This window comes from Mobula hypostoma, chromosome 9, assembly GCF_963921235.1.
Source record: "Mobula hypostoma chromosome 9, sMobHyp1.1, whole genome shotgun sequence".
In the NCBI taxonomy this organism is placed as follows: Eukaryota; Metazoa; Chordata; class Chondrichthyes; order Myliobatiformes; family Myliobatidae; genus Mobula; species Mobula hypostoma.
The window spans coordinates 9,016,092-9,029,899 of NC_086105.1; the positions used below are offsets into that span (position 1 = coordinate 9,016,092).

A 13,808-nucleotide genomic window follows, 5' to 3' on the forward strand; every position below is an offset into this window, starting at 1 on the left:
AAAACATCATAATAAATCAACAACTAAATCAATTATGTATATTGAATAGATTTTAAAAATGTGCAAAAACAGAAATACTGCATATTAAAAAAGTGAGGTAGTGTCCAAAGATTCAATGCCCATTTAGGAATCGGATGGCAGAGGGGAAGATGCTGTTCCTGAATCACTAAGTGTGTGCCTTCAGGCTTCTGTATCTCCTACCTGATGGTAACAGTGAGAAAAGGGCATGCCCTGGGTGCTGGAGGTCCATAATAATGGACGCTGCCTTTCTGAGACACCGCTCCCTGAAGATGTCCTGGGTACTTTGTAGGCAGTGGCCCAAGATGGAGCTGACTAGATTTACAACCTTCTGCAGCTTCTTTCGGTCCTGTGCAGTAGCCCCTCCATACCAGACAGCGATGCAGGGTGTCAGAATGCTCTCCACGGTACAACTATAGAAGTTTTTGAGTGTATTTGTTGACATGCCAAGTCTCTTCAAACTCCAAATAAAGTATAGCACTGTCTTACCTTCTTTATGACTACAGACACCCCACCCTGCAAAAACTCATTTCAGGGAGGTAGCACCATCAATTTGCGGGAGACTCCTGGAACTTCCAGGAGAGGTGGGATGTCTGCAATAGAGTAGCTCCTTAGCAACTGGCCAGCTAGTTTAAATAACGTTAGCTATGCTAATGAACGAATGACACCTGTTAAACTCACCTCAACATGTCTTTTACATTTTAACCCACCATGGGCAATAGAAAAGTCCCTGTTGCAAACAGTGCAGCGAGCAACACTGTCTTAATTTTTGACCCCTATTAGGCAGGGGTACATTTTAGTGTAGTCTGGGGTGATGTATGTTTTATATTTTCTTTTTTTTGGAACACTCTGCCATGGCGCTCTCGTGGTTGCTCTCTCTCTTTCTCTCTCGTGGCCGCTCTCACACGTTCGCTCTAGAAAAATTGATTTCCGGGACATTGTATATAATTTGCGGGCATCGGGGAGCCACTATTAGTATGCGGGAGACTCCTGGAACTTCTGGGAGAGGTGGGATGCCGTTGACTACATCGATATGTTGGGACCAGGTTAGATCTTCAGAGAACTTGACACCGAGGAACTTGAAGCTGTTCACTCTCTCCACTTCCGATCCCTCTATGAGGATTGGTATGTGCTCCCTCGTCTTACCCTTCCTGAAGTCCTCAAAGTATTCCAACAGGTTCATCAGGCAAAGTTTTCCCTTAAAGAACCCATGCTGATTTTGTACTATCTTGTCCTGTGTCACCAAGTACTCCATAACCTTATTCTTAACAATTGACTCCAGTATCTTCCCAACCACTGAGATCAGGCTAACTGGTCTATAATTTCCTTTCTGCTGCCTTCCTCCTTTCCAACAGAGTGGAGTGACATTTGCAATTTTCCAGTCCTCTGGCACCATGCCAGAGTCCAATGATTTTTTTGAAAGATCATTACTAATGCCGCCACAATCTCTACTACTACCTCTTTCAGAACCCTAGGGTACATTTCATCTCTGCAGACGCCAGCTGCTCCTACTGGGCAGGAGGTTAGAAAGTCAGAGGTTCTACACCACCAGCTTCAAGAATACCAATTTCCCCTCAACCCTTCAGTTTTTGAGCTGACTGTCAACACCAGGATCTTACTAGTTCAGCAGCACGATGACCACACTGCACTAAAATGAGCTTGCTTTTTCTGTTCTAATTGTGATTTTTCCTTCTTGTAAAGAAATTGTGTATAACTTATGTTTACAGTTTTATTGTGAGTGTGCAGCCATTCCAACTAAGGTTTTTCATTGCATCTGTGTATACAAGTAGTTGTGACTACGACAGGAAACTGAACTCAGTTTGGAATACAGGGATACAGAACACGTGCAGGCAGAAGGGACTAATTAGAATGACGTCATGGTTGGCACACACATGCTGGGTCAATGGACCTCTTTCTATGCTGTACTGTTCAACTTTAAAGTCAAAATCAAGTTTATTATCATAGTTTGCTTCTTGAATATTTTTGGGTTGCTGATCATGAAAATCACCATGCAATTTCTCAACCACGACCATATTTTTGCACTCTCCTATTTTTGTAATTTCAATTCATAGTTCAAGTCAGAATAACTGATGCCGAGATGAAGGAAGGCAGTTTTGTTTGTCCACAAATCAAGCAGGTCATCGATGACAGGCAATTTAAAGAACTTCTAGTGGAACCAGAGAATCACATGGAAGGTATTCAAGGATGTTGTTGAAAATTTGTAGGCAACTACAGAACTCCAAACTACATGCAGCTGGTTGACAACATGCTTCAAGCATACAAAACCATGAAGTGCAACATGTCACTAAAGATTCATTTTCTGCATTCCCATTTAGACTTCTTCCCTGCAAATCTTAGTCCTGTCAGTGATGAGCATGGTGAAAGGTTTCACTAGGACATTGTGGTCATGGAGAAAAAATATCAGGGCAACTGGAATCCATCAATGCTGGCTGACTATTATTGGACACTTAAGCGAGAAGCCTCAAACAGAATACAAATGAAACTCATTAACAAAACATTTTTAGCTTAGCTGAACTATTGCAAAGCGTCAGCACCGTTATGCAATTAAACACATTACATTCAATAAAAGTTAATTTCTTGTTTCTCCAAATTCCTACATGATTCAAGTAGTCTGAGATATTTGTGTTCATCTTCAAGTGTTCTATCGTAAACCGAAAACAAAAATTTGAGAAAGCAATACTTTTGAAAAAAAAAGTTGTCCAGTGTTTTTCAAGGGAACACAATTAGATTAAAAGCAAAGTCAATTGAAGTGCAAGGCGATCATAGTGTTGCTATACTGAGGTAGTGATTGGCGTAACGCAGGTTGGTTCAAGAACCAAATGGCTGAAGGGAGTTAGCTGTTCTTAAACCTGGTGGTTTAACTTGGTGGCTTCTGAGCCTCTTGCCCAATGGTAGTTGCAACAAGATGACATGTCCCAAATGGTGGGGATCTTTGATGATGGGTGTTACAGGCAGAGTCTCATATGGTGGGCAGGGATGTGCCCGTGATGTTTTGGGCTGAGTGCACCACTCTGCAGTTCCCATGCATTTGAATTGCCGTACAAGACTACGATCCAAGCTGTCAGGATACTTTGATCAGCAAATCTGTAGAAATTTGTTAAAGAGTGTTTAGTGACAAGCTGAACTTCTTAAATCTTTTTGGAAAGTAAAGACGCTGACATATACTGGGCCTACGTCAGGTCATCTGATATGTTAATGCTGAGATACTTAAAGCTGCTGATCCTATCCACTATCAAGCCCCTAAAATTCACCCCATACCTTTCTGAAGTTAACAATCAGTTCTTTAGTTTTTGTATTTTCTAGTACTTAGGCGGTCTTTCATTGATTCCATTATAGATTTGTTGAGTATGCCCACCAGAAAATGAATCTCAGGGTTGTATATGGTGACATAGAGTTAAAAAATACACATGGACTAAGATGTTAACTGTCCTGTGCTATCACCAGTGGGATCATCAGTTGATCTGCCACCGGCCTTCAGGAGTTTTGGCCCGCTTATGATCAAGACTCCTTCGAGGTGGTGGGCCAGCAGTGCACCTCGTACTGGTGAGCTTAAAAACTTGGCATCTGCCTCTATCAGAGTTGTTGGTCACTTCCATCCAACAGATAGTCTGCTCTTCAGGTGTCTATGCAACTACTGAAGGGTTTCCAAGATATGTATACACTGTCTGACTATCTGCCCCTCTGGACATACTTGGTCCACACCCATGCTGATCCTTTCTCTGCTGCCTCAGCTACAGCCCTGCTGGTTGACTTGATCTTTCTTCTAGTGAAGCCAAGGTCACGCAGCCACTTCTGGAGAGTGAACGCAATAAACCCATGGCAGCCTACTTCAAATGGATAGCATGAGACATAGAAACATAGAAACATAGAAAATAGGTGCAGGGGTAGGCCATTCGGCCCTTCGAGCCTGCACCGCCATTTATTATGATCATGGCTGATCATCCAACTCAGAACCCCGCCCCAGCCTTCCCTCCATACCCGCTGACCCCCGTAGCCACAAGGGCCATATCTAACTCCCTCTTAAATATAGCCAATGAACTGGCCTCAACTGTTTCTGTGGCAGAGAATTCCACAGATTCACCACTCTCTGTGTGAAGAAGTTTTTCCTAATCTCGGTCCTAAAAGGCTTCCCCTCTATCCTCAAACTGTGACCCCTCGTTCTGGACTTCCCCAACATCGGGAACAATCTTCCTGCATCTAGCCTGTCCAATCCCTTTAGACCTTCCACCCTCTGTATCTGCACTCTGATCTCAACTCTGCATACTTGGTTAACTTGCGCTCATGGGCTTCATCGATGTTGTCTTCCCAGGGAAGTGAATTCACCAATAACCGCTTCTCTACTGGTGTCAGACCATATGATTATATCTGGACACAATGTGGACTTTAGTAATAAAATTTACATTGAACTTTACTTGATGAGCATCTTCTGTTTTTCCTTCAGAATTCTAGTTTCCACATTATTCTGCTTTTGACATTATTTAAACACCATGTCAAATACCACCAAGAACCTGCTCACATCAGCAATTACACCAACCTGCCAGCAGGGTGCGGCAGAGGGAGTGGCACTGTTGCACCAGCCCCGCTCGCTCCTGGCGCCCATCTTGGCCAGCACCGTTGGTCCCGACCGTCGTCCGCAGACATGCCGTGCCGCGGTGCGCACGCAGCTCAACTGTTTTCCCCGCCGAGGCACGTGAGCGCATCACGTCACCGCGGGCGGCATCATGGCGGCGGCAGCAGCGACGGCGACGGGGAAGGTAGTGTTTGTGCTGGCTTGTTCCTTTTACCTCCGCTCTTTGCATCACCCGGATCGATCGGGGAGCGTCCCTCGGCTTGTTTTTGTTCCCTGTGTTGGATTCATCTGAGCTTCTTGCTGCATCGCTGAGCGTGGAAGGCTTTGCTCCTGTTACCTATAAACAGTCCACGCCGAGACGAAGCTGGGAAGCAGCTCTGTGTTGACAAGTTGTCAGTGGAGGTGCCACGAGTGCAGGCAACACTTTGTGTGCTGCTGGAAACACCAGTCTTTTGCACACACCCTCCTCCTCCTTGTCAGACCCAAGGGCGAGTGGGGCTGGAGGATTCCCTGCTCTATATTTCACAGTGTGACCAAGTTGCCATTAACTTGAATTTGATACGTTGAAAAACATTGCAGTTTTGTAATCTTCACATTAGCAAAATGCATGAGCGGAAAGTACTGTTGGTTAGGTCCCTGATACAATTTCAATACTGCACTTGATTGCTGTTTGAACAGGAAATCAGGTTCACTCTTTTCCCAAAATTCCCTACATTCCAGAATAGTTCCTGCCGATTGGAAGTTATCAAATGTAACTTTACTACTTAAGAAAAGTGTTCATCTGAAACGAGAAATAGGCAGAACAGTAAAGTCAATTATAAAGGGCATGGCAGCAATCAAAAAACATAAAATTGATTTATTATTGTCACCTGTGCAGTATTGTCAAGTCAATATGGATGATGTTTGATGACTCACTAGCTCCACACTCCTTTTAAACTCACTTGGTTGTTATTCCAATATTCCCTTTAAATTCACTTGGGCTCTGTTCCTATGTTCCTTTTAAACTTACCAGGATCATTTTTCTATATACATTTTGAACTAAACGATCGTTTTGCATGCCCTTGTTAAATTTAGCTGGTTCACTTTAAATTTATTGTAATGCAAGGTGCTAAATGTGAAGCAACTTTAAAAAAATGAATTATAAAGTGTTGGTATATCATAAAAATAATAAAAGGGAAAAAGAACAACTAAAGGAAAATCCATGAATCCAGCAGTGCCAAAGTATTGAGATGCCAGGATTTTGGGATTGTATATAGACTTGACTATGGCAATGCTGTCCAAGCCAGTTTCCATTCTTCAGCATATTTTAAACTTTGTATCTTTTGAACCGGGGTTCCCAACCTGGGGTCCATGGACCCCTTGCTTAATGTATGAGTCCATGGTATAAAATTGATTTGAAACCCATGTTTTTAGCCTATCCTAATGTGCATTATATCCTATTCATACATTCTACAGGTTGACCTCTGATTTTCTGGCACCCACGGTTCCTGAGCCTTGCCAGATTAAAAGAGGTCACGCAATAATAATGGCAAAAATAGACTAGAAGCTTAAAAAGGATTATTAACTAAACAAAAATTAAATATAAACTTATTAATTACTTTGAATTGAATTGACTTTATTACTTACATCCTTCATATACATAAGGAGTAATGAGTGCAGTGGATAGAGGGGAACGGGTGGATCTCATATACTTGGATTTCCAGAAGGCGTTCGATAAGGTGCCTCACAAGAGACTTATAAATAAGATGCGGATGCATGGAGTCGGGGGAAGTGTATTGGCATGGATAGTGGATTGGTTAACCAATAGAAGGCAGAGAGTTGGTATAAATGGATGTTTCTCCGGTTGGCAGTCAGTGGTGAGTTGGGTACCGCAGGGGTTGGTGCTGGGCCCGCAGCTGTTTACTATTTACATTGATAATTTGGAAGAGGGGACTGAGTGTAGTGTAGCAAAGATTGTTAATGACACTAAACTGAGTGGAAAAGTAAATTGTACAGAGGATGTGGAGAGTCTGCAGAGGGATATAGATAGGTTAAATGAGTGGGCTGAGGTCTGGCAGATGGAATACAACGTTGGTAAATGTGAGATCATTCACTTTGCAAGGAATAATAGAAGAGCAGATTATTATTTAAATAGTGAAAGATTTCAGCATGCTGTTGTGCAGAGGGACTTGGGAGTGCTTGTGCATGAATCGCAATAAGTTGGCTTGCAGGTACAACAGGTTATTAAGAAGGCAAACAGAATGTTGGCCTTCATTGATAGAGGGATTGAATTCGAGAGCAGGGAGGTCAAGCTGCAACTATACAGGGTACTGGTGAGGCCGCATCTGGAGTACTGTTTGTAGTTCTGGTCTCCGTTCTTGAGGAAGGATATACTGGCTTTGGAGGCAGTGCAGAGGAGGTTCACCAGGTTGATTCCAGAGATGATGGGGTTAACTTATGAGGAGAGATTGTGTCCCCTTGGACTATATTCTCTGAAATTCAGAAGAATGAGAGGGGATCTTATAGAAACATACAAAATTTTGAAAGGGATAGATAAGATAGAATTAGGAAAGTTGTTTCCATTGGTAGGTGAGACCAGAACTAGGAGACATTGCCTCAAGATTCAGGGGACAAGATTTAAGAGAAACTGTTTTTCTCAGAGAGTGGTGAATCTGTGTGGAATTTTCTGCCCAGCAAAGCAGTTGAGGTTTCTTCACTAAATATATTTAAGATACAGTTAGATAGATTTTTACATAGGGGAATTAAGGGTTATGGGGAAAAGGCAGGTAGATGGAGCTGGGTTTACGGACAGATCGGCCATGATCTTATTGAATGGCGGGGCAGGCTGGATGGGCCGGATGGCCTACTGCTCCTATTTCTTATGTTCTTTGTGTTACGTCTCTGTCTAAAAGTGCAATGTATAGTAATTTATAGTAAGAATTATGTACAACAGGGTAGTCAATATAACATGGAAATACAGTTGTTTCAGCATGAGTTAAGCAGTCTGAAGGCCTGGTGGAAGAAGCTGTCCTGGAGCCTGCAGGTCCTGGCTTGTATGCTGTGGTACCAGTTCCCGGATGGTACCAGCTGGAACGGTTTGTCGTTGGAGTGACTCAGGTCCCCAATGATCTTTTGGGACCTTTTTACACACCTGTTTTTGTAAATGTCTTGAACAGTGGGAAGTTCACATCTACAGATGCGCTGGGCTCTCTGCACCACTCTCTGCAGAATCCTGCAATTGAGGGAAGTACAGTTCCCATACCAGGCAGTGATGCAGCCAGTCAGGATGCTCTCAATTGTGTCACTATAGAAAGTTCTTAGGATTTGAGGGCTCACACCAAACTTCTTCAACCGTCTGAGGTGAGGGAGGTGCTGTTGTGACTTTTTCACCACACAGCCGGTATGTACAGACTGTGTGAGCTCCTCGGTGATGTTTATGCCAAGAAACTTAAAGCTGTTCACCCTCCCAACTCCAGATCCATTGATATCAATAGGGGCTAGCCTGTCTCCATTCCTCCCGTAGTCCACAACCATCTCCTTTGTTTTTGTGACATTGAGGGAGAGCTTGTTTTCTTGACATCGCTGTGTCAGGGTGATGACTTCTTCTCTGTAGGCTGCCTCATTATTATTTGAGATAAGGCCAATCAGTGTCGTGTTGTCAGCAAATTTAATTAGCAGATTGGAGCTGTGGGTGGCGACACAGTCATGGGTATACAGAGAGTAAAGGAGGGGGCTTAGGACACAGCCCTGAGGGGCACCTGTGTTGAGTAGTAGAGGTGAGGGAGCTCACTCTTGCCATCTGCCGACGATCTTACAGGAAATCCACGATCCAGCTACACAAGGCAGGGCCAAAGCTGAGGCCTCTGAGCTTCTTGTTGAGCCTGGGGGGAATTATGGTGTTGAATGCTGAACTGTCGTCCAAGAACAGCATTCTCACATAAGCATTCCTCTTCTCTGGATGTGTAAGGACGGTATGTAGAGCTATGACTATTGCTTCATCTGTCAATTGGTTGTGTCGGCAGGCGAGTTGTAGCGGGTCCAGTGTGGGTGGTAGCATTCTGCAGGTGTAATCCTTGACCAGCCGCTCAAAGCATTTGCTTATTATTGAGGTGAGTGTGACATGACGCCAGTCATTCAGACATGTTACGTTGGTCTCTTTTGGTACAGGAACGATGGTGGATGTTTTGAAGCAGGAGGGAGAGGGGAGATTAAAAATATCAGTAAACACACCTGCCAGTTGTGCTGCGCACATCCTGAGTACCTGCCCTGGGATGCCATCCGGTTCTGCAGCCCGTGCTTGCAAAGAGTATTGCTTCTTGCTTATCTTTTTAAATATTTCATCCAGGCAAAGTTGTTTCATGTGTTTTGATCTCTCCCTGTGTAATTTTTTTACATCAGATAAAAATTCATTAGTTCTTGTTCTGTCACGAAGGTAGTTTCTTTAACCCTTTGATTAAATCACACAAGAACTCAATTAACTTGTCAATAGTACATCATTGTTTCATCAACATCACTTCCATCTTCATCACTTCCATCTTCATCACTTGCAGTGTTTTTATCAACGCAGTCTATAATTTCTGAGTCTGCACAACAGATGTTTCGTCATCGACAATCATCCACTCACTTAAATTTTCTTCATGAAGACTACTTCCTGTATCTTTGAAGGCAGATCCCGTAATATTTTCTGTGTACACAAGCAAATCATGAAAAATTACTTTCATATACTTTGGTACACAAAATCCTGTAAAATCATTGTCAAACTTTTCTTCAGGTGCATTATCAAACACCAAGACAGGCCACAACTTGTGCCAGCCATTCTTTAGTGTTGAAGGTTCTAACGTCTTCCACCTTCAAGCAATGAACCAAAGAACGTCCTTCATGTTAAATTCTTTAATGAATGTTTGTTCGGAATTGCCAGCATTCACATTATTTAACAAATGCTTCTTAAAAAGTGAGTGATACTTGGCCTTGTAATTTCATCTGAATTAAAAGAGGTGCCGAACTATCAACTATCCAGAAAATCAGTGGTCAACTTGTATTTGTTTTTTACTTCTAATACTACAGTGTCTTGAACTTACAGTTCTTATGCATTCTCAATCCACTGACGGCCTCGCTCTTCCCAACTCCATAGTCTCTTCTAGCCTTTTTATTTTAATTCATTCTCCAAGTAACTAAATTCTGGAATTTCCCCCTCTAAACCTCTTTTTCCTCCTTTAAGGTGCTCTCGTGTGACCTAGCTTGGTGATTTGCCCCTATTATCTCCTTGTGATTCAGCATCAGGTTTTTTTGTGTGTGATATGTTTTGGATATTTTAGAAATGGCAGTAGTTATCATTAGGTGATATGAAGTAAAATTGGTGGCAGCTGGTATTGACAATTTGGGTCAAATGCCTTTTTCAGCTGTTATTTTAAAAATAGATATACTTAATAACAAACAAAATTTCACACAACATAACAAAATGCCCCCAGTACAACTTGACATGATTAATGGGCAGAATTTGGCATCTGTCATGGTTGAATGTATTTTGGTTGGTCTTGACGCTGTATTTTGGATATTGCTGAGGGGCAGCCCTTAGATTCCGGATAAGGCCTTTACGTTTCTCATGTTTGGGTTAATTCAGGAAATTGATATTGCGGTTTAAAAAACCATTTGGATGGCAAAGCAAGCACGAGGGGCTGAACTTCTCTTATAAGAAATGGGAGAAGGCCACAGGCAGGGTTAACATGTGAATCGATGGTAGAAAATGAGAAATGTGAAGGAGGTAAAAGGTGTTAGACAAATGAGAAAGGACTGGTAGCTGAATTTCAGCTAGTATTGGTGAAGATGTATGGTGGAAGCCTTCTGGAGACAGCTGTAAATAAGCACAAGTTTTTTTAGCAACCATCACTCAGGTTTCCAGTCAATTTATTTCCTGTAAACTGAAGTGAATATTTATTAGATTGGTTTGAAGTTATGTTAGAATGTAATATTTCACTAAAGTTGCTAAATAAATTGAAATCATACATCTCCATACCCCTCAGTGGCCTTAGAGCATTCCCATCTCCTAACTCATTTAACTTCCTTTACCATTTCATAAAGTTCTCACACTTCTGGATTGCTATAATTCTGACTTCTTGCAAGTTCTAATTTTAAACACTCTGCCCATAAGTGTTACACTTTTGGCTGTCCAGGAACAATTCTCTGGAATTCTCTCCCTGAACTACTATCTCTCTATTTCGCTCTTAATGCATTGTCTTTAATTAAACTTTTGGCCACCTATTCTAAAACTGTTTTAAATAGCTGTGGCAGATTCTATTTGCTAATGCTTCTGTAAAGCTCCCTGTTAGAGAGAGAAACATATTGTTGACCTAGATTAAGGATTCATTACTCATTTTCAATTTTTGTGCATTTGACAGTGCAACTATTAGAAATGTTGAAAAGCTTTGAGAGGAACAAAGGGCATCTTCTTAACTGAAAAAGAAACAGAAAAACATGTTCATAGTGTTTTCAAGTTGAATATATTGCAATTCATTTGAAAGTTATGTAACTATTAGAACTATAGCATAATTACATAATGATGGTTTAATGGTATGCAATCTGAAAATACTAAATCAGTGATAATTCTGGAAACAGGCAAGTCAAATGTCTGACTGTGGAGTCATCTATGCTTACTCTATTGGCATAAAAGTTCAAAAGAAAAATAAAATTGAAAGCAATGAGAGCATTTCATAAAAATTGGCATGAGCTAAGGAGGATTGTTAAAAGTGCTTTCATCACAGGATGGTGTCTTATCAGGAACTGTTGTGTAAGGGTTGCTAATATGGATGTAACCAGATGTATATGGAGTGACTTGAACATTGCGAAATTGGAATCGTAGTTTGCTGTGATGAAATCTTGACAGAGATGTGCAGACCCTTTTAAAGACTGGCTTTTAGATGACAAATTGCCATGAGCTCTTTCAGTTTGGTCCATGAGAACTGGTTGATTTTGCATTTGCAGAACTGTATTTTCTTTAATTCATTCAAAGCTTCTGGGCAACACTGTCAAGGCCAGCATTTGTTGTGCATTATTGTGCTAGTGACAGTGCGGTGGTCCATTTGAAATAGGAGCCTTTGCAGTGCAGATATGTTGGGAATTTGATCAGTGTCAACAAAGGAATGGCGATAAACTTCCATATCAGGATATATGACGTGGAAAGAAACTTGAATATGGTGGAATTCAGAAGATTATTTTTCATGCATTTGGTAGAAGGTGCAGGTTTTGGCATTGCTGTTGAAGAAGACTTGTTCAGTTCCTGCACACAGCTTGGCAGCTGGTGCTCACTGCATCCAAAGTGGCTGAGAAGATGAACTTTTAAGGAGGTAGAGAATGTGCCAATTTAGAGTTTCTTCAGTATTGTTGGAGCTGCTTTCACCCAGATGGTCCAGCACACTTCTAACTTGAGCTTTATCATTGTAGCTCAGGGGTTCCCAACCTGGGGTCCATGGGCCCTCCTTATTAATATATACTAATATATTAGTATTGGACCATGGTGTAATAAAGATGTGAACCCCTGCTGTAGATGCTGATAGAACTTTGGAGGAAGGGTGTGAGTGGGGGATGGTGGCTCCTGTTCAGTCAGACCTGAATGCTCATGTTAATGCTTGCTGCTTATGTAGCCTGTCCAGCGAATGTCCTCGTCACTGCTTTCCCAAAAATTAGTATGGTATCAAGGCAGTTATCTTAGTCTCACTTTTGTAATTTGCTCTTCCATGTTTGAAGTTTCCATGATATTAGAGATTATAAAAGAAAGTTCATGAGCGATTTGTTAATCACCATGTTACTTAGTGCTAATGGCATGCAGCTAGATCTCTCATCAGAGATTATTTATTCTCTTTGCATAGTATGTCTGCCATTTGTGACTACTTGAATGTACCTTGAGCATTGCTCTACATGGGCACAGATTGCTGCATGATTTAGGAGATTGGATTTGAAATCAACACTGAAGTTATGAATGAAGATCACCATTTCAGTCTGTTGTGTTGGAGAAAAGGCAATTAGTGAAACAGCTGAAGATGGTTGGATTTAGAACACTTTCTTTTAATGTAGCTGATATTTATGGCATTGAGTAATCACAGCCAGCACCCTTTCCTTCCCGTCCCTTTTTCTCTTCTATTCTTCACCACCCTATATTAGTAAATCTCCAATAATCTACCATCCTGTTGTTTAAAAGTTCCGATGATTCTGTATTTGGTCATGTCTCAGTAATAACAGTAATGGAATAACTAAGAGAGGCAGAATTAAAAGTCCAAAAATGTGGTACCAAAACTGGGAAGAGGGGTGTGAAAGAGGTGGTTAGTTTAGAAGTCTGATAACAGTAGGGAAGAAAACATTCTTAAGTCTGGATGTCCTAGCTTTTAAGTTCCTGTATCTTCACATAGAAGGTAGAAACGAGACAAAGAAACGGCTGGATTATAGGCATTCTCGATGATACCACTAGCCTTCCTGAAGCAACATACTATGTGGGTGGACTGGATGGATGAAACCGTGATACTGACTTATTTCTATTTAGTTCCATTTCAATTCAACTCATTTTTATTATAGTTAAAAATAAAGTATAGTCTTTAATATTAGAATATTTTGATCAATCAATTTTTAAAGTTTGGTTCCATCTTTATTTTTCTAGATTGTATATGAACAAGATGGTGTGTTCATTCATTCATACTCCGACAGAAATGGTGAACAAGATACACTTCCTGGGGTTCTGAGATTAATTGAAAAGGTACTTTAGCTAATTTTTTTCTAGTTGTATTTTTATAACTAGAGTATTATGCTATTTATGAATTATCATAAGACCATAAGACATAGGAGCTGAATTAAACCATTTGGCTCATCGAGTCTGCACTCTTTCAATCATGCCTGATCCTTTTTTTTCCCCCTCCTCAGCCCCACTCCATGGCCTTCTCCCCATAACCTTTGATGCTGTGGCCAGTCAAGAACGTATCAAACTCTGCCTTAAACACATCCAGTGACCTGGCCTCTACAACTGCCTGTAGTAACAAATTCCATAAATTCGCCACCCTCTGGTTAAATAGGTTTCTCCGCATCTTTGCTTTAAATGGACGCCCCTCTATCCTGTGCCCTCTTGTCTGAGACTCCCTCACCTTGGGAAACATCCTTTTCATATCTACTCTGTCTAGGCCTTTCATCATTTGAAAAGTTTCAATGAGATTCCCCCTCATCCTTCTAAATTCCAGCGAGT

The 13,808-nt window shown here is 41.4% G+C and overlaps 1 protein-coding gene across 1 annotated transcript in view; it reads left to right on the plus strand.

Moving 5' to 3' along the window:
* Positions 1-4,679: 4,679 nt before the first annotated feature.
* The window catches only part of tbc1d15 (TBC1 domain family, member 15), a 62,544-nt gene continuing 53,415 nt past the window's right edge, over positions 4,680-13,808 (plus strand). Inside the window, exons 1-2 of the mRNA XM_063057727.1 lie at positions 4,680-4,793; positions 13,233-13,328. Of these exons, the coding sequence (XP_062913797.1) occupies positions 4,761-4,793; positions 13,233-13,328 (129 nt within the window). The 5' untranslated portion in view covers positions 4,680-4,760. The remainder of the gene's footprint in view (positions 4,794-13,232; positions 13,329-13,808) is intronic.